This window comes from Mobula birostris, chromosome 19, assembly GCF_030028105.1.
Source record: "Mobula birostris isolate sMobBir1 chromosome 19, sMobBir1.hap1, whole genome shotgun sequence".
In the NCBI taxonomy this organism is placed as follows: domain Eukaryota; kingdom Metazoa; phylum Chordata; class Chondrichthyes; order Myliobatiformes; family Myliobatidae; genus Mobula; species Mobula birostris.
The window spans coordinates 13921720-13943202 of NC_092388.1; the positions used below are offsets into that span (position 1 = coordinate 13921720).

The 21483-nt window shown below is 38.5% G+C and overlaps 1 protein-coding gene across 2 annotated transcripts in view; it reads left to right on the top strand.

Moving 5' to 3' along the window:
- dnah5 (dynein, axonemal, heavy chain 5) overlaps positions 1 to 21483 on the top strand; it is a 211710-nt gene that overhangs the window by 70504 nt on the left and 119723 nt on the right. For both annotated transcript variants that reach the window (XM_072283263.1, XM_072283264.1), the window contains 11 exons: positions 1519 to 1757; positions 3749 to 3989; positions 5831 to 6030; positions 6252 to 6405; positions 10343 to 10506; positions 10901 to 11057; positions 11493 to 11705; positions 12211 to 12435; positions 14374 to 14546; positions 15702 to 15880; positions 19591 to 19778. In XM_072283263.1, coding sequence (XP_072139364.1) covers positions 1519 to 1757; positions 3749 to 3989; positions 5831 to 6030; positions 6252 to 6405; positions 10343 to 10506; positions 10901 to 11057; positions 11493 to 11705; positions 12211 to 12435; positions 14374 to 14546; positions 15702 to 15880; positions 19591 to 19778 — 2133 coding nt within the window. The remainder of the gene's footprint in view (positions 1 to 1518; positions 1758 to 3748; positions 3990 to 5830; positions 6031 to 6251; positions 6406 to 10342; positions 10507 to 10900; positions 11058 to 11492; positions 11706 to 12210; positions 12436 to 14373; positions 14547 to 15701; positions 15881 to 19590; positions 19779 to 21483) is intronic.

The following is a 21483-nucleotide window of genomic DNA, read 5'->3' on the forward strand; positions in this document are numbered from 1 at the left end:
CCTATCCACTCTACTAGTTACATCCTCAAAAAATTCTGAGATTCGTCAGACATGATTTTCTTTTCACAAATCCATGCTGACTTTGTCCGATGATTTCACCGCTTTCCAAATGTGCTGTTATCACATCTTTGATAACTGACTCTAGCAGTTTCCCCACCAGCGATGTTAGGCTAACCGGTCTATAATTCCCTGGTTTCTCTCTTCCTTCTTTTTTAAAAAGTGGGGTTACATTAGCCACCCTCCAATCCTCAGGAACTAGTCCAGAATCTAAAGAGTGTTGAAAAATTATCACTAATGCATCCACTATTTCTTGGGCTACTTCCTTAAGCACTCTGGGATGCAGACCATCTGGCCCTGGGGATTTATCCGCCTTTAATCCCTTCAATTTTCCTAACACCACTTCCCTACTAACATATATTTCCCTCAGTTCCTCCATCTCACTGGACCCTCTGTCCCCTACTATTTCTGGAAGATTATTTATGTCCTCCTTAGTGAAGACAGAACCAAAGTAATTATTCAATTGGTCTGCCATAATCCTTTTTCCCCTTCCTAATTAAGCCGTTTGTCCTCCTCTGCTGAACTCTGAATTTCTCCCAGTCCTCAGGTGAGCCACTTTTTCTGGCTAATTTGTATGCTTCTTCTTTGGAATTGATACTATCCCTAATTTCCCTTGTCAGCCACGGGTGCACTACCTTCCTTGATTTATTCTTTTGCCAAACTGGGATGAACAATTGTTGTAGTTCATCCATGCGATCTTTAAATGCTTGCCATTGCATATCCACCGTCAACCCTTTAAGTGTCATTTGCCAGTCTATCTTAGCTAATTCACGTCTCATACCTTCAAAGTTACCCTTCTTTAAGTTCAGAACCTTTGTTTCTGAATTAACTATGTCACTCTCCATCTTAATGAAGGATTCCACCATATTATGGTCACTCTTACCCAAGGGGCCTCTCACGAAAAGATTGCTAATTAACCCTACCTCATTGCTCAATACCCAGGGTTCTCATAGCCTTGTAAACTTACCTTCATTTGTACTCCATATCCCTTGTACAAAAAAAAAATGTTCTGACTGCCTTCCTAATTACATGTTGGCCATGCATACTAACTTTTGTTTTTGGTGCTTTGCACTGAAATGAATTGTTATGGATTAAGCAGGATAAATAATAAAGTTAAAGGTTTATTGAAAACATACCCAAGTTGTTTATTAAAATACCACTTACCTAAGTGATAAATCTCATAGAGGTGAATGCACTTGAGTAAAATAGGAAAGTTAGTATGTTGGAACCAGCCTCACATAATAGACAAATTGTCTGGTTTAGAGCTGTCAATCCATGTTAAAGTTCAGCCTAAAATTTTCACAGCCCATTACGACTTTGGGTCTTGTTGACTCATAGTGAATTTCGGGTGCATTCTTTATTATTTTATGGCTTCGCTGCACAATCTATAATTTATACTTAATACTTGTGAGATTTATGTGCAGGTATGTACTTATGCATATGAATTAATTTTGCTGTCAGAATCAATTCGACAACCTATTTCGGAAGTACATCACGTACACAGGCGGTGAAGAGCTATTTGGTCTGCCTGTCACTGAATACCCTCAGTTGTTGGAAATAATGAAGCAACTGACTTTACTCCAGAAACTCTACAGCTTGTACAATAATGTGATCAATACCGTCAACGGTTACTATGACATCTTGTGGTCAGAGGTCAACATAGAGAAAATCAATAGTGAACTTATGGAATTTCAGATAAGGTAATGATTAAATCTTGAGGAGTTATTCTTTGTTAACATTAGTGATTGAAAAATGTCATTTTTATTTTAAATCTGGATGTGAAAATGGATGAAACTAGAATAATTCTATGGCCTTTAATACTCTGTATCCTTTATCTTCCAGAACTAATTATGCCCTGGGTTGTTTATTTTCACCTCCACAGTGTTGGCTAGCTGTACTTCAAACTCATGCCATTTGCTGCTGAAGCCCCCCTCCTTGCTTCAATCATTCCAGATAATTAAACCCCTGTTGTTTCAATTCTGGTGGCCTTACACCTTTTAAAATATTCAGTTGTCTTCTGTCAATGGTGTTTCTCATTCATCCCAGCCTTGTTGATTAAAATAGTTTCCACCCCTCCTGGGTTCATAGCCTTTATCCTTGTTTTGAAATAACAATATCCTTCCTTACTTAACTCCTCAATTTTTATCAACTCTTGCAGCTCCTCCTCCGTCCAAGTTCCTTGGTACTTTTTATTTTCCACCCTCCCAACCCTTTCCCTGCAGTCCTACACAACTGAATTCCTTTAAAAAATCTCCACCCTTTCCATCTTTACTTCTCCACTTTTTATTCTTGAAGACGGTCACAAAAGGAAATTTTGCGGGAAGAAGATGCCACTTTTATTAATTTTTCTTGGCTTGCCTCTCTTGACATGTAGACTATAAAATGCCTTGAGAGGTCATAAAGATATGAAGTGGCTATTGAATTATTGCAGGATCTACTAATATGTATGATGGAATTTATTTTGAGAATAAATCTGGAATACATGGAAAATTACTGGCAATTATATCACTACGTATTGGTAGCTTGTGTAGTGTGGAAGATGGATTCTCAGGAATGAGCACAAAAAGACCTTTTGTGGTAATTGTAGCATGATATACAAGGAGGTATGTAGCTCTGTCAGTGTGAATCCAGTGAAGCATTGATTCAGCACTCTGTGTGGCAAGACTGTCAGGTAAGCTTGTTACCATTGAGGTATCTCCTTGCTGGCGAGAGCTGTGCAGCCAATCAGAATCAGATTTATTATCACTAACATAAGTTATGAAGTTTGTTGTTTTGTGGCAGTAGTACAGTGCAATTACTCTAAGTTACAATAAATGATTAAGTAAATAAACGCTGCAAAAGATCTACATGAACATACATTATACCAATTATTATTCTGGATAGGAAGCTTTTTTTAACCTATTTCACTATGCAGTACTGTGCAAAAGTCTGAGACACATGTAACACAAAAGTAATGAAAAAAGTTTCCAAATATCAGAAAACTTGCTATAAAGAGCAGTAAACAGTAAAAAAAACACTAATTAATATTTGGTGTGACCACCCTTTGCTTTTAAGACTGCACGAATTCTCTTAGGTACGCTGTTGTGCAGTTTTATAAGAAAATCGGCTGGTAGGTTGTTGCAAGCATCTTGGAAAACTTGTCATAGTTTTTCTGCAGACTTTGGCTGTCTCATTTGCTTCTGTCTCTTCAGGTAATTCCAGGCAGCCTCAATGAAGTTGAGATCAGGGCTCTGTGGAGGCCATACCAACTGAAACCATGTTAACAATCTCAGGTGCCTAAGACTTTTGCGCAGTACTGTACATATTCTGAGGAAACTTTAGTGAGGTTTTCTCAGATTTTGATTGTTGCATGCTATTTTGCATTTCCCAGTTTGGGGTGAGTTGAGACAGATGGATGCACAAAAATCTGAGACAGGCTTCTAAGAAAGTTAAAATGTGCAATTCCACCCCCGCCCCACCTTCGTTAATTGCCTGATAAATGCACATCATTGACTCCAGAAAGACTGCCCAAAGAGAAAAGCACTCTATCCACCAAAGTTTGTGTCCATTGTTTGAATCATCAGTAAAAATATGAGGTACAGTACATATAGCATCACAGACGTTGGATGTAAGAAATAGGTTTATAATTATCACTTATCTCTGTATGTTGCATACCTTTTTAAAATGTGCATTGCAATTATTTCTTCTTCAGATGTCGGAAACTTCCTCGTGCTTTGAAAGAATGGCAAGCATTCCTGGATTTGAAGCAAACTATTGATGATTTTAGTGAATGCTGCCCACTGTTAGAGCACATGTCTAACAAAGCTATGATGCTACGGCATTGGAAGCGAATTGCAGAAACCACAGGGCATAACTTTGATATAGAAACTGAATCATTCAAGTTAAGAAATATTATGGAAGCATCAATACTGAAGTATAAAGAAGAAGTAGAGGTATTTGCTTATGTTAAACCGTGGAATGTTTTTGCTTGATGCATAGCCTTAAAATGAATAACTAATCACAATAATGTATTGCTTTCTTCAGATATAAACATTATTGATACTTAGCTAATTTATAGATTATAAACACAAAAAGGCCAGCTGGTGGCACAGTGACATCAGCACCGGACTCCGGAGCGAAGGTTCCAGAATCCAGTCGGGCCGCTCCCGGGCACGCTTTCCATCTGTGCCGAGTTGAGAGTCGAACTTGCAACTCGGCCTCGTAAAAAAAACTGCGCTGTGAGAAGGACGTGGGGGACCTCTCACAGAATCTTTCCTCCAAGACAACCACTTGAAAAAGTGGTCGCCGAGGCTCTGGCAGAGTATGGCACACAAAAAAAAACACAAAAGAATTTGCTGATGCTGGGAATCCAAAGCAACACACACGAAATGCTGGAGAAACTCCACAGGTCATACATCATCTATGGAAATGAATAAATAATTGTTGTTTTGGGCAGAGACCCTTCATCAGGACTGGAAAGGAATAGGGGAAGATGCCAGAATAAAAAGGTGGGGGGAGGGAAGGAGTACAGCTAGAAAGTGATGGGTGAAGCCATGTGGTTAGGAAAGGTAAAGGGCTGGAGAGGAAGGAATCTGATAGGAGAGAAGAGTGGACCGTGGGAGAAAGGGAAGAAGGAGGGGATGTAATTTATAGGTGTTTAAGATCTTGAATTGGAATTAGCTTTTAATATGCAAACAATATTGGGAAGTTGTATATTTGTTCAGTGGAAGTCTGTTTTCTCAATTTACATAATTATTTACTTCATTATCTTTTTTTATTGAGCCTTCAAGTTTTACAAAGGGAAAATGAATGTGTGCAATAATTATGGTTCTAGTCTAAAATTAATTAGAACTGGACTTTGCAATGTCAGTTCTTTAGCTTACATTAAACAAAGAATAAACTATTGTGCCAAAATTCTGAGAGCAGTGTCAGAGACATCAGAGAGACTGCAGATGCTGGAAATCATCAACAAAATACACAAAATTCTGGAGGAACTCAGCAAGCCAGGCAGCATCCATGGAGGGAACACAATAGTCAACATTCTGGGCCGAGACCTTTCATCAGGATCTCTGCTTAATGACGGGTCTCTGCTGGCAATGTTGTTTATTACCCTCCAGAGATGCTGCCTGACCGAATAAGTTCCTCCAGAATTTGTGTGTTGCTGTTCAGCTTGGATTGTGCCATGCCTTCCAAAACCTAAATGTTGCCTTGCACTCTTGGGCTTTCATTATGTGGCACAAGTGTCACTCATATATATTTAAAAAAATAACAGTGTCGGAAACACTGAGCAGTTCAGCCAATGTCCGTAGAAAAACAAACTGTTGGTATTTAAGGTTCAAGACCATTTATTACAGCCAGCAAAAGAGAAAATAAGGCAATTTTAACTTGCAGAGAGGTGGGGGAAATGGATAAACCAAAAGGAATCTCTTGAATTGAGTTGAGATTTCCTGGTAAGATGCTAAAGATACCATCTTGTTAATGAGGGAAGAAAGAAAGAGAAGAAAGGGATATGCTTTGTGACCTGCTGATTGTTTCCAGAATTTCTGCTTTTATTTCAGAATTCTGGCACCTGTGGTTCTTGGATTTTCATCACCATGATTAGAATTGTATCTGATATTTAAGCCATATCTGAACACTAAAACATTCATCATGTCATTATACATATTTGAATAAGAAGTTTTGGTTTCATGATCAATATTCTGTATAGAGTCTGCACTTATACCTTGCACACAGACACAGACCTTATTGTGAATATTATGATGGGGCAGTCTTTTGATTCCTTTGTTTATTGCAGGATATTTGCATCAGCGCAGTGAAAGAGAAAGATATTGAGCAGAAATTAAAACAGATTATAGCAGAATGGGATGGCAAAACATTCACTTTTGCCAGTTTCAAATCACGTGGTGAGCTTCTGCTGAGAGGGGACAGTACATCGGAAATTATTGCCAGTATGGAGGACAGTTTGATGGTCCTGGGTTCACTGATGAATAACAGGTTAGTTATGCACTTGTATCATAATTTCATTTGAGTTAATTACAGAGATATATTTTTACCAAATGATGTCACTTTCTTTAAAACGATGTATAATGAAGGCAAATCTTCCTGTTTAAATACAGTATTATTTAAAAAATCTGCAAAGGCCCATGTATGAATAGAATTGTACAAATGTAGTTCATTATGGGTAAACATTGTATTTTACTCTTGTTTCATGGCAGGTACAATACCCCTTTCAGGGCACAGATTCAGAAATGGGTTCACAATCTATCTAATTCAACTGATATTATTGAGAACTGGATGACTGTACAGAATCTGTGGATTTATTTGGAGGCAGTTTTTGTAGGTGGAGATATTGCTAAGCAACTCCCAAAGGTATGAAAGTAGCTGGTCTTAAATCCTAAAATATTTTTGGTTGAAGGCAATTGTTCGGATTTCTCTTTTCAATATGCAACACTACCTTTGTAAGCTGCCAAGTTAATGAAAGTATTTGATCTGATCTCCAAGGACTATTGGTCCTGGAATGTGGGTAAAAGATCAGAAACACAAGAAAATCTGCAGTTGCTGGAAATTCAAAGTAACACACAGAAAATGCTGTGAAGTCCTGCTGAAGGGTCTCGGCCCGAAACGCCGACTATTTACTCTTTTCCATAGTTGCTGCCTGGCCTGCTTGAGTTCCTCCAGCACTTTGTGTGTGTTTCTACAGGTAAAATATATCTGTTTTAATATAGATATAGATAGTATCAAAATGGGTAACTTATTTCAGTATTCCAGTACAGGTTTCCCCCGCCATCCGAAGGTAGAGCATTCCTATGAAACGGTAAGCCGAAATGTCGTAAAGCGAAGAAGCAATTACCGTTTATTTATATGGGAAAATTTTGTGAGCGTTCGCAGACCCAAAAATAACCTACCAAATCATGCCAAATAACACATAAAACCTAAAATAACAGTAACATATAGTAAAAGCAGGAATGATTTGATAAATACACAGCCTATATAAAGTAGAAGTACTTTTCCACAATCATTACTGAACTGTTCTCTGTAGTGAAAATCTCATGCAAGCGCCGTCGGCAGAATATCTCACGCAAGCGCTGTTGGCAAGAACACTCTCCCCGGTAACCTTTAAGCTATGAAGCTGCCAAATCATACCAAATAACATGTAAAAATACACAGCCTATATAAAAGTAGAAATAATGTATGTACAGTGTAGTATCACTTATGGGAATCGGGAAGACAGCTTGCCGAGCACACTGATGATGGTGTGTTAGACTGAGTCGTCGCAGGTTGGGTGGTGCAGTGGCCCCCACCCTCCAGGCCGCCGAACGATACATTGCCGCGAAGCATGCAGGAATGCAGCGGTAGCCGGGAGGTACACAGCACATCTTTAAGAAAAAAGCCGAAATAAACAAGCTAGTTAATTAGGTGCCGCCCGACACGTAATTGTCGGCCCAGATCAGTGCCGATTTCCGATTGTGTCGTCTCTGATCTGGGCCGACAATTACATGTCGGTGGCACCTAATTAATTAGCATGTTTATTTCGGCTTTTTTCTTAAAGATGTGCTGTGTGCCTCCCGGCTACCGTTGCATTCTCCGCGAATCAGTATCTGTCCGTGGCCTGGGGGTTGGGGTGGTGGGACACTGGGGTGTCATCTCGTTGTCTGTTTCCATTAGAACAGGCAGCTCAGCTTCTTCTATCTCTTCCTGCCTCGATGTCGAAGGTCGAGGTTCATCGTCTGCTGTGGCTGCTGTGGAAGACTCGCTTGACTGCTGAGCCTCGCGCATTTTTTCTATCACACAGTTCTTTAATAAGGACTCAAACCATCCTGCAAGTATCTCCTAAACCGACGTACCCTTTCAAAATTAAAGTCGTACTTTATCATTACTCATTCGGTTTCGATTGTTATCCTTTTCTCTTCCAATTGCATCTGCTCTTCATCTGTCAGTTCTTGGTGTTGGGATGCCAAAACCTCTTCAACATAATGTTCGTCAGCTTCCACAAGCCAAACTCATGTTGTCCTTACTTCATTCACCACGATCAAAACGCTTAATTATGTCTAGTTTTACCGTAAGTGTAACACCCTTACGAGCTCTTTCAGGCTTTTCCGATACCACAGAACTCATCTTGCAAACGGCTGCTCACAGGCACGTGTTAAAGCAATACAGTTCTGAATCCGGGGGAGAGCGGCTGCTCAGGGCGCACATTGCCTTTTATCGCGCTGAATTTTTTTTCGTAACAGTGAAAACACTTTCTGAAAGCGAAAATAGGGTACTAATGTAGGTCTTTTGTAACAGTGAGGTTTCGTAAAGCAAACGGTCGAAAAGCGGGGGACACCTGTACTTGTATACAAGAAGCATCTGATGGTCTTGTCAAGGAAAATAGTTTATTTGTCTATTGGCCTCTACTTTGTTTTTCTGCCGCTCTAGTTCACCTTCCCATTCCCATTTTGTCCTTTCCCTCTGAGCTATCATCGCACTTTTGTAAGCTTCAGGAGTAAGGTACCATCTCCAACTGGGCATGTTATCGTCAACAGGACTCATTTTTGAACTGTACATTTTCAGCTAGTTCACTCTTTCTGTTTGTCTCAGAACTGGCCCTTTTAGCTCGGCTGTTTATTTGTGTAGTTTGGACTGTGATCATGTCCCATATTAGCAACACATAATGCAGACAAAAAACCTAATCTGACTTCAACTGTGACATTAGCTTATCTGGTCTCACTTTATCAGAGATATGCCCTTCATTCTACCTATCCCACTGTTTTGTCTGCTACCTAAAAATAATCTATTCTTGAAGTTTGAAGTAAATTTTTTTTTTATCAAAGTATATGTATGAAACCATATACCAGGGGTGGCTAACCTTTTACATTCCATGCGTCAATTTTTTCATGCACGAGTTCAGATGCGCCATACAACTCTTGTACCCCCACAATTCTTGTAAAAATACGTTAATATAGAACTCATGCGTGAAATAATTGACGCATGGAATGTAAAAGGTTGGCCACCCCTGCCATATACAAACCAGAGATTTATTTTATTGCGGCCAGTAATGGTAAATAGAATCAATGAAAAACCACACCCAGCAGGGCAGACCACAACCAATGTGCAAAGTAAAAAAACAACAAATTGTGAAAATACAAAAAAGAAAGAGGAAAAAAATAGAAACAATAATATTAAATAAAATTGAGCCTGTAGGTTGTAGGAACATTTCAGTGATGGGGCAAATGAAATTATCTCCTTTGGTTCAAGAGCCTGATAGTTGAGGAAGTGTATCATAACTGAAATGTTAACTGTCTTGCTCTTGACAGATGCTGTCTGACCTGATGAATGTTAATACTAGCTTCCATTTTTGTTTATGCTTTCTAATGTCTGCATTTTAAAAATTTTTTTTCTCCTCAGGCTGTTCTTTGAGGAGAATTTATAATTGATCACTCGTGATCTTTAGTTATTCTCTGTGGCAGAGTAGGTCTCTACTCTGTCACGTTAATGTGCTACTTGATTGTCCTGGGTTCACTGATAAGTAACAAATTATGCACTCCTATCATAATGTAATTTCAAATGAGTTGGTTGTTAATTACAGAGAATTTTTTATCAGTTGATGTCGATTTCTTTCAAAGTGCAGTATAATGAAGATAAATCTTTCTGTTCAAATATAATTTATTTTTATAAAGACATCTGCAAAGGGCAGAAATTGATCTATGAGGTTGATGTCTACCATACTGATGGAAATTGAAAATGGTTGTTCTGTTTATGTGAGTTTAATCTGGACATGAAGCATTTTAATTTACCATTGGTGTGCACCACAGAGTGGTGCTGATACTTTTGCAAACATTCAGATGACTGTCTAAAGGTAGCTTAGGATGTTCTCAAAATATAGATGATCTCCCTTTGAAGAACCTCTAGAACTATATTGCTCACGTCCTGCTTACCTGTCACACAAAACAAAATTTTTCACTGTACCCTAGTACGTGACAGTGAGAAACCAAATTATCAATTTAATTTATCTAAGCTGCTTCATCATTTTTGGTAAGTAATAAGAGGCAGAAATAAAGTGTGTATAAAGCTTTAAAATCAGATGAGAAATAAGCAGCACTGAACTATGGTGTCAAGCATAGAAAGATCAAAAATGTTAAATTGCAATAATAAATATGAAGGGAGTACATTGGACAATTAGAAGGTTAGTTTCAATGATTTTATCTATCATGAACAAGAGAAGATAATGGAGATATACCAGTGACAGGGATAACGAGGCAGCAGATTTACTAGCTTGCTATTTTGTCATTGATTTTTTTCCATTGTCATTCTACTTTGACTCAAGGAAGCCAAACGTTTTTCAAACATTGATAAATCTTGGGTGAAGATCATGACTCTGGCTCATGAAACCCCAAATGTGGTGTATTGCTGTGTAGGTGATGAAACCATGGGGCAACTTTTACCACATTTACTGGAACAACTGGAAATCTGTCAGAAGTCTTTGACAGGGTAAGTCTTTAACATACTGAGCTACCATCGTCTAAGCTGTTATAGGCAGAACTGTTTCCATGATACTGATTCAGGCCAGATTTTTAATATTAAAGCCTGACTTAGTTCTTTAAAATGTCTGAAACACTTAAATTATGGTGCTTAGTTGTAATTTTTCAAGCTTAGTTTGGTTAGTGTGTCCATAGCTTTTGCTCTATGACACCAGTAACGTTATTTCACTTAAATTTTTGTTTTTAAAATCAAAACGCTTGCAAAGCGTTTCTATTGCTTTTCTGTGGTTGAGCTAAAATTTATTCAATTTTGATCCGCACATTTGGGCAAAGCAGTTGAAATGTTTTAGTTCTGGTTTCGTGTCACTTTGCTTATTGGTAATTGCTTTATCTTCCACTTACAGGTATCTTGAAAAGAAAAGGCTGCTTTTTCCTCGGTTCTTTTTTGTATCTGATCCAGCGCTCCTTGAAATCCTAGGTCAGGCTTCAGATTCCCACACCATTCAAGCACACCTGCTGAACGTCTTTGATAACATCAAAACAGTCCACTTCCATGACCGGGTAAGGTGAAAAATCAAGGAGCTAAAATTATATGTTCATGATTCAATGTAAAAAGAAATATTAAAGCTTAATTTCCTTTTTTTTGGTCATATTTGAGACAGTGTACATGGGAAGGTCAAGGAGCCTTATATCAAGTGTTCAATGGAGGCTCTTGAAGTCCTGTTTATTCGTCCAAATGAACTGAAAATTTAGCAGCCTCCAATTTGCATATGCATTCAGGTCTTAAGAAATTAGATCTTACACCTCACTGAGAAATGGAATTGAGCCTTAGGACAGTAGCTAAGCTCCAGTGATCAACACAATTTGAAATCCATTATTTCTGAACCATTACCTTACTAAGCTAATAGGACTTGTTGAGTTGAATTTAAATTAAGGCTTGGCATAGGATTATCTAGCAAGCTGGACATGATAGAGTCAGTTTGTCTTTATTAACAGGTCTATGACCATATTTTGGCTGTCTCTTCGCGTGAGGGGGAAATGATTGAACTGGACAAACCTGTTATGGCAGAAGGAAATGTAGAAATCTGGCTAAATGCTTTACTGTTGGAATCTCAGAAATCTCTCCATCTGGTCATCCGTTCTGCATCTATAAGCATTCAGGACACTGCCTTCCAACTGATTGAGTTCCTTAATTATTATCCAGCACAGGTATAGTGTACTTTTAATTAAAACATTGCACAATATTCTTTGTTTATTGCATTTGGAATATAGACTTGGTACCTGCACCATTTCAAGACATTTGTTAGTTTTTCCTTTCCTGCAGAATTTGCATTGGAAAAGTAATTTAAGCAAGAACCCATTGATATTTTGTAAGGATTTATTCCAATGTATTTGTTTTTATGTTGCGTTTTTACAATTCCCTTTTGGAAGTATTATTAGAAATTGGACACTATTTCTAAATATACAGGTTGAACAGCAAATTTACACTAAGTGCAGGCCGAATTTTGAGTCTCATAAGTTAGTTTTGTTATACATGAAAACAGGGTTTTACTCAAGGTAAGATTTTCTGTTGTTCTAAGAACAGTGGCTCATATTTAAATGTACGCTTAAAAGTAAGCTTACTGGCATATTTCTGACTTTAGAATTTTATATTATATAAAAATACTGTTGATGTCTGATTACAGCAATCTACAGATTTTATTTTTTTGTGAAGGTTGGGTTGCTTGGAATTCAAATGATTTGGACACGAGATTCCGAAGAAGCATTAACCAATGCCAAGTATGACCGAAAGATCATGCAACAGACCAACCAATCATTCTTAGAATTGCTGAATACCTTAATTGACATGACAACGAAGGACTTGAGCATTGTAGAGCGTGTGAAATATGAGACACTTATCACCGTACATGTGCACCAGCGAGATATCTTTGATGACCTGGTAGGAAATATGTTAAACGATGTGCCTCTCTATTAACTCATAATAATTACTCTTGTTTGGTTAAAGGTTTTGAAAAATGTGGAGTCATCAAAATCTTATGTGATGAGTCTTTAGACAGTGAAGGAGAACAAAAGAAATCAGCAGTGGTTGTCCAGTTTAATCTATTGTTTATTCTTTATTTTGGAAAGTGCATGCATTTGGAAATTGAATTATTTTGAGTATCAAAGCAATATAACTACGGTTTAAAACACTTTATTTCCCTCCATAGATGCTGCCTGACTTGCTGAGTTTCTCCAGTACTTCGCATATGATGCTCAAGATTTCCTGCATCTGCAGAATCTCTTGTGTTCAGAACAATTTGAAATAATATTCATAATATCTTACAATATATTTTTATAATCCAGCATATTACTAATTTATGAAGACAATGTTTTCTTGGGATCTGAAATGTTATTTTTATTGAAACATTAATCTGCATGTTTGATTCGTCATTCACTGGAAAATAATATAAATTCATCGTAGATGGTCTTGACCTCTTTGGCTCGATGGTGAAAATTGTACAAACAGAAATTGGTTATTAAGCTGTTTGAGTCTGCTTTGCTTATCCATAAGATATTGGCTGATGTACAATACAGCTCCCTATCTACTTCTTATCAACATTATAAGCACCATTATTAAACAACAATCAATTTAACTCACCCTTGAAGTTTTTGATTGCAATAGTATATACAGCTTATTCCTGTCCATTTGTCCAGTTTTAAATTACCCTTTCTATGGAAACATTGCTTGCAGTTGTTCCTTGTTTAATTGAATGCTTAAAAAAGAAGTTAAATTTTTCAAGATTTGAAAGCTTATAATATCCTCCACTAAATCTTTCTTGGAGTTTACGTCAAGAAGCTTTTAAACTGTTACTCGATTATTCTTAATAGAAAATCATTTGTATACTTTGAATGTTATTGAATGGCGGAGCAGGATTGACGAGCCAGATGGGCTGCTCCTGCTCCGATTTTTTGTATCCTTAAGTTCTTAAAAGTCCAAATTTGGTACTTTGTGAACTTTATTTGGTCACTTTGTGCATGTTGAGCCCCCACCGGAAATTTCAGTCCTGATGTAACACTCAGCTGAAGGAGTCCCTTGTCTGATTGAAAAGTTGAAGTTTATTGTCATCAGCTGTACGCATGTATACCGCTAGACAAAACAATGTTCCTTAGGGACCAATGTGCCAAACACAGTACATATATTACATATAGCACATAAAATAATATTAACTGATAAAAAAGGAATGCTGTAGATGTACAAGTTGACATAATACAGATATCTTATTAAATTTATTGTGACCAATACAGAAGAAAGCAGATCCTTGCAACAGGAATATGTCTTGCAGTTGGATTATTTAAGGATAACCATATGTCTGGGAGTTTGTTGGATAGTTACATGTTGACTGTTGAACTTAAGTTGCAGGACTGTGACAATATTGAAAGAACTCAATTGCGGAGTTGGTAAAAATACAATTTGAGGGTAATTACCTAAAAGTAGGAAGAATTGAGGGGCTTAGGAACATGGTGATTCATCTCAGGAGCCTTAGAGGAGGAAAGGAGGAACTAATCAGGCAGTCCAACCATAAGAGTCTTTGGGGAAGGATGTTCCAGTTCTTTGACGAGACTGCTAGTTGACTACAGCAGATGTGAAATACTCATGAACTGCCTCTCTTTCTTCATGTATATTTCTGGGGAAATCAGTGTAATTCATAGCTAATGCACACAGATAGTTCTTTCCTGAAAACTCTGTTCCAAATGTACTGAAGCAATCAAGAATGGCCCCATCATAGAGCATCATTTTAACACTATTTCAGTGACCCTTATTATTTTCTTCATTTAAGAGTTAAAGCTGCAGTAGTTAAGATCAATTTGTGGTTTCTGAAATATCTTTGTTTTGCAGTGTCGCCTGCACGTCAGAAGTTGTACCGATTTTGAATGGCTGAAACAATGCAGGTTTTATTTTAATGAGGACTCTGATAAAATGCTGATCGATATTACAGACGTTGGATTTGTATATCAGAATGAGTTCCTGGGCTGCACAGACAGATTGGTTATAACACCACTTACTGACAGGTGGGAAACTGGAAAGCTTCACACTGCTATGTTTATTAAGCTTATTTAATTCTTGACAGGTGGATGTTGTTGACAATATTTGCCTCCCTAATTCCCGTGGATAATGTGCTGGTAAGCTACTGACAGTCTGTTGGGCAAGAAGGTCCTAGATTTGGATTTAGTGACACTGAATCAACTGAGAAATTATTTTGGAATCATCAGGGAATTGGACTTGGTTGTTCTTGTGTTTGCTGTTCCCTTGTATCCTAATGGCAAATGATTCATGTCATGGAGGTCTGAAATAAAAGCGAGAAACCTTGGAGGTTAGATATCATTAGTGGAAAGAGAAACAGAGTTCTGCATTTAAGTCTGTTACCCTTTCACAGAATAAGAACCCTTCTTTAGGTTTCACCTTTTGGAGGTAGTGTCAGATGAACCTTGGTGAATTGTTGGACTGTTGGATAAACAGTCTGTCATCAATTGGCTTTACATATTGTAGATTTTCTTTAGTGATGTTTGATTTGTACTTTTCCTGCTGAGTACTTCCAGGTCTTTGTTTAATTTTAAAGATTCAAAGTACATCTACTATCGAAGTATGTATGCAGTATACAACCCTGAGATTCGCCTTCCCCATAGACAGCCATGTAACAAAGAAAACCACGGAACTTGTCCAAAGAATAAGCATCAACTCACCCCTCATGAGTATTCAGATGACACTTCATCCGTTTCAAAATAATGTTTCATAGCACACAGCAGCTTACTTTTAAGAACAATCATCTTTCACGTGGACATATGAAGTACTAATTAGGAAAAGTTATTGATTTCTGTTACTGTGCAAATGTTGCTAGATTTGCTGAATATTTGTGTTTTCATTTCAGATTTCCAACATCATCACTTTTTTTGCTTTACATGTAACTAATTTTGCGCCGAATAGGATCCCATAAGACAAGGAGCACTGTTGAATAGAACACTTTTAGTGGTGTCATGCTGAATTTTTGTCAATAAAACAGTATCTCAGTAGCTCATTGGATTGTAAATTGAGGTCATTTATTCAGCTCTTGATGAGAGATTGGATTTCACAAATCTCTGACTATTGTGTTCTTGTTAAGTTTCTGATGTGCTATTAAACAAGTTAATTCCTTTTATCACACACTTGTGTTATTTTGTTTCATTTAGATGTTACATAACTCTAGCTCAGGCACTTGGAATGAACATGGGAGGAGCACCTGCTGGACCAGCAGGGACAGGCAAGACTGAAACTACCAAAGACATGGGAAGGTGCCTTGGAAAATACGTGGTGGTCTTCAACTGCTCGGATCAAATGGATTTTAGGGGACTCGGCAGAATCTTTAAAGGTGGCAGAATAAATATAAATATTTACTTATATTATACGTATGCAATATTTGTTTATATTTATATGTTTATTTTTTGAATAGTCAACTTCTAAATGTTTCTCTTTTCCACCTGCTCCATCTTCACGTTTGTCCAAGGGCAGACAGGTGCTGTTCTCTAATTCGCCACTAGATGGTAGTCAAGCTACAAAATTTAGGTGTCAAGCTTCTCGGAAAGCCGACAGAATACAAGATCTCTAATTCATGCTCCAATCTGATGCCACATCTCCATTAACTATTGAGAATCCCTGCCCATGAATATTCAATGTGGAGAAGGAGCGTTCAGTTTGGTATTGAGAAGCTTGAGTCCATTCACCAGAAGCTCAGTGAATGCTCACCATCTCACCAGCTCACAGATGTGTCAGTCATCTCTAGCCACACCTTTTGGAAGAGCTTGGAATAACCTACATAACCATCCTTCATCCAAAAAATACTGATTAAGACGTAGAAAATCTTGCTATTTAATCTAGTCATTTACAAAGTAGAATGTTGCTGGTTCTGGATATCTGAAATAAAATCAGCAACAAAGACTGGAAATGCACGGCAAGTCAGGCAGCATATGTGGAGGGGCAATCATCAAGACAGTGACCTTTCTTCAGATGAAAGGTCGTTAACCTGAAACCTTTGTTGCTTTCTTCACAGCTGCTGTCTGATCTACTAAGTTTCTGTTTGTATGTTGGCCATTATTTATTGTTTTGGTCTTGATGCAGACAAGCATTTCTCTATTTTTGGGGCTTACTTACTGTTTTGAATAAAATTCAAGATGGTTTAATGTCATTTCCTGTACACAAGCGTAAGAAAAACGAAATATTGTTATTCCGGATCTGATGCCACACAAAAACAAACACAGAAGATAAAGAGCATGATAATAATAATAAAATCATACACAATACATAATGAATACATAAAATAGCTTATATACATAGATTGATGGTGTGTCCATAAAGTGACACTAGTGTTGATCAGCCTTACTGCTTGGCAAATGTAGCTGTTTTTGAGTCTGGCTGCCCTGGTGTGGATGCTATGTGACCTCCTCTCTGATGGAAGTGAGACAAGCAGTCCATGAGCAAGGTGTGGGGGATCCTTCATGATGTTACTGGATCTTTTCTAGCACCTTTCTGTATGTATATCCTTGTTGAAGGTAGGCTGGTACCAGTGATGCGTTGGGCAGTTTTGACTACTCATTAAAAAGCCTTCCTGACCACTGTAGTGCAGTTTCCGTACCAAACAGTGATGCAGATTGTTAGGATGCTCTCTACTATGCAACTGTAGAATGACTTGAGTATGGATGTGCAAAGATCAGCTCTTTTTAGCCGCCTCAGAAAGTAGAGGTGTTGGTGAGCTTTCTTGACTGTGTAAGATGTGTTCTGGGGCCATGAGAGGTTGTGTGTGATGTATATTCCCAGGAGTTTGAAACCGCTTGGAACTGGTGCGAGTTCTTCCAAAGTCATTGACCATCTCGTTTGTCTTGTCAACATTAAGGAATTGCTGATAAACCCCACCACTACTCTGTTATCGGCAGTCTTGACGATTTGATTGCTCAGGTAGTTGACAGTGCAATCATATGTGAGCAGGGTTTACAGCAACGGGCTTACCACAGGGTCCTGAGGGGTACCTGTATTGAGGTTGATGGGGAGGAGAGCAGTTGTGCATCCTGACTATCTTTTTTTAGGAAGTCCAACACCCAGTAGTGTGTTTAGACCGAGGAGTAGGAGTTTGTTCACCAAGGTCTGTGGGACAATAGTGTTGAATGCTGAACTGAAATCCTGAAACAACATTCTGGCATGTGTCCTTGTTTTCTAGTTATGTTAGGGCTAGGTGCCTGATTGATGCTGTGGCATCTGTTATAGAGTGGTTTTGTCAGTAAGCATATTGATGAATGTCCAATGTGGTAGGAATGGAGTTTTTGATACAGTATTTGCCATTACCAGTTGTTCAAAACACTTCATGATGATTGGTGTCACTACTACTGCAGGGGCGGGGTGGGGGTAGTCATTTAGTTCTGAAGGTGTAGAGTTCTTTGGGGATGGGGAAGATGGAGGCTGATTTAAAGCATGTGGGGACAGCAGCCTGGATGAGTGAAGTGTTGAAGATGGCCATGCACAAAAGTTGTTTTGAGCATCAGGGAAGAAGGCATAATTGGTATCATCAACGCTGTTTGACACTGTTTTTCCTTGCACAGTCAGTAATGCTGTTGTTGTTGCCCAGCCACTTATACCAGGGATCGTTATCAGACAGGAGTCTCTGAGTTTTTTCTGTGTATGCAGTCTTTGCCCTCTTGATGCTTAAGATGAAGTTTCATAATGGTGATAGGTGTCATACTATTACCTGAGGGAAAAAGAAGTTGATTTTGAATTTTATTTTTAGCATAAAGCATGCTGGAGTCTGCAAACGCTTAAATGTTATGCAAGCAACTTCTGAACAGTAAGCAGTCAATTTGAAAGCTTAAGATGTATTTTTCCTGTGCAAGTGAAATTGTGCAAACAGATTTTCCTTGGAACATTAGAGCAATAATGTGCATATGCTTGGAGCATGCATTGTGCCTTTAGGAAAGCGGTACGTATGATATTTATCTTGTATGTTAACTTGTCGTGTATTTTGTTTGCACCTGTTTTCAGGTGTAAAAAGAAATCTGCATTTGCATTCGTAGCCTGTAACTAGGTTAACAATTTTCACTGTGAGGTATTATACTAGATTAGATTATGAGGACACTCAGTCCTCGTTTATTGTCATTTAGAAATGCATGCATTAAGAAATGATACAATGTTCCTCCAGTATGATATCACAGAAACACAGGACAGACCAGACTAAAACTGACAAAAACCACATAATTATAACGTATAGTTACAACAGTGCAAAGCAGTACCGTAATTTGATAAAGAGCAGACCATGGGCATGGTAAAAAAAAAAGTCTCAAAGTCCTGATAGCCCCAACATCTCATGCAGACGGTAGAAGGGAGAAACTCTCCCTACCATGAGCCTCCAGCGCCGCAAACTTGCCGCTGCAGCATCCTGGAAGCACCCAACCATAGCCGACTCTGAGTCCGTCCGAAAACTTCAAGCCTCTGACACAGAGCACCATCTCTGCCGAGCGCTTCGACCCCGCCCCGGCCACCGAGCAACAAGCAAAGCCGAGGACTTGGGGCCTTCCCCCTGGAGTTTTCGGATCGCACAGTAGCAGCGGCAGCGAAACAGGCATTTCAGAAGTTTCACTAGATGTTCCTCCGTGCTCTCATGTCTGCCTCCATCAAATCAGAATTGTGCACGGCACCCTACTTGACAAATGACAGATATCATTCACCGGAGTGGCCACGCGTGCTGTGTCGTGCCGCCATCTTCTCTTCTCCTCCGTATAAATGGCCTTGTGAAAGGAAATGAATAATTTCATCTGTTGAGAAAGTGCATTAGCTATATTCAACACCTACTTGTGAATAGATTCCACAACCTATAAACTTATTTTCAAGAATTCTACAATTCAGGACCTCACTATTATTTATTTATTTATTTGCATAATTTGTCTTCTCTTGCAATTGTTAGTTTATCATTCTTTGTTTAAGTATAATTTTTTTCATAAATTCTATTCTATTTCTTTATTTTCCCATAAATGCCTGCAAGAAGATTAATGTCAAGGTGGTATGTGTACCTTTGACTACAATGAGTTGTTACTTTCATAGGCCTAGCACAGTCTGGATCCTGGGGTTGCTTTGATGAGTTTAACCGTATTGACCTACCAGTTCTGTCAGTGGCTGCGCAGCAGATCGCAATAGTTTTGATGTGCAAGAAGGAACGCAAGAAAAACTTCATATTTGCAGATGGAGATTCTGTGGAAATGAATCCTGAATTTGGCATATTCCTCACGATGGTAAGTGAAATTCAGTTTGTGAACAGCAAGAGTATGATAAAATGGTTTTTAAAAGCACTTGAGCAAGCAGTGCAATTAACGTAAACCAAAGTGTGCTTGCTCATTGCCTCATGATTCTAATTGAATATATTCAATACACAGTAATTAATCCATGTATGCAAGTGTGGCAGTCAAGGCCAGTCTTTGACCTGATGAAGGCTGTTGGCCCAAAATGTTGACTGTTTATTCCTTTCCGCAGATGCTGCCTGACCTGCTGAGTTTTTCCAGCATTTTGCTCTCACTGCTAGTATATCTCATTTTAACTAAAAGAGGACCAAAACTGTGCGTGATAACCCTGGGGTGGCTTCACCAATACCCCATGTAATTGTAACAATACTTCCTTATTTTGGATTTAAGCTCCTTGCCGTAAAGGCCAGTATGCCACTTGGCTACATAACTTTTTGAGTTATATGTCTGCTAAAATTTTGTACTTCGTGCACAAAACCCTCTGTACTTGAGACATAGCAAGCCTATGTCTTTGAAAATTTTCTGTTAGCAGTATTTTATTCATAATGTCCATTGAAAAAAAATCAGACCTTCAAACTAAGGAGCACTGCAAAAACATTCAGTCAGTGATGAAAAAGATTCTGGATGAATGTCTGTGGTGTAGTGTTTACTTGTGCTTGTTTTATTATTATTTTCATGAATCTCTGATCCAATATCACAAAAAGAATGTCTTGACCTGCGGTTGCCATGGCAGTTCTCTCCTGGGTCAGTTTCTTATATAGGCTTAATCTGTCGAAGACTGCTGTTTTACAGAAATAATGGTGTTATCAACCTTTTCTTTCAGGTTTCTCTGACTCTTAGCCCCCGAGTAACAAGCTTAAGCTCATCCTAATGCATCATGCTTCCATACTAACCTGAGGTTTTTTTTAATCTAACTGATCTCAGTCTGTGTATGTAAATTCATCTTTCCTGCTTGTTCTGGTTTGGTTTTAACCTTCACTTACACCCTTCAGTATGATATTATGTTACTGCTTTGGCCTGAATTACCTTCCAAAAGCTTTTGTCTCGGTATCAGTCTGGAATATCCAACCATTCATGCTGCTAACCTGATATTAACTCGTTCCTTCCTCTTCCCTGATTTCCAACCCTTTATTTGCTGTAGAACAATATGACTTTTTGGAGGATAGTAATGTATGATTTGACCTGAACAATATACTGTTAATAGTTGTATTTTAATTAGTGAATCTTTTAATAATAGTGGATTCAACTAATTGATCTAATTACTAAGGCAGTGGTAAGGTTTTTTGGCCAGCAGTACGTGTGCGTATTCATTTCCATAGATGCTGCCTGACTTTCCAAGTTCCTCTAACATTTTGTGTGTATTGGTGAGACCGTCATAAATTGGTGGACCGCTTCATTGAGTACCTCCACTTCATTTTGCCAAAAGCGGAACTTCCCAGTGGCCAAACATTTTAATTCCCATACCTGTTCATGTTCTAACATGTTGGTCTATGGCCTCCTCTAATGCTAAGATGAGGCCACCCTCAGGGTGGAGGAGCAACACCTTATATTCCATCAGGGTAGCGTCCAAGCTGATGGCATCAATATCAATTTCTCCTTCCAGTAAAAAAAAAGCCTCTCCTCCCTTTTTCTTCTATTCCCACTCTGGCCTCTTACCTTTTCTCATCAGCTTATCACCTCCCCCTGGATCCCCCCCCCC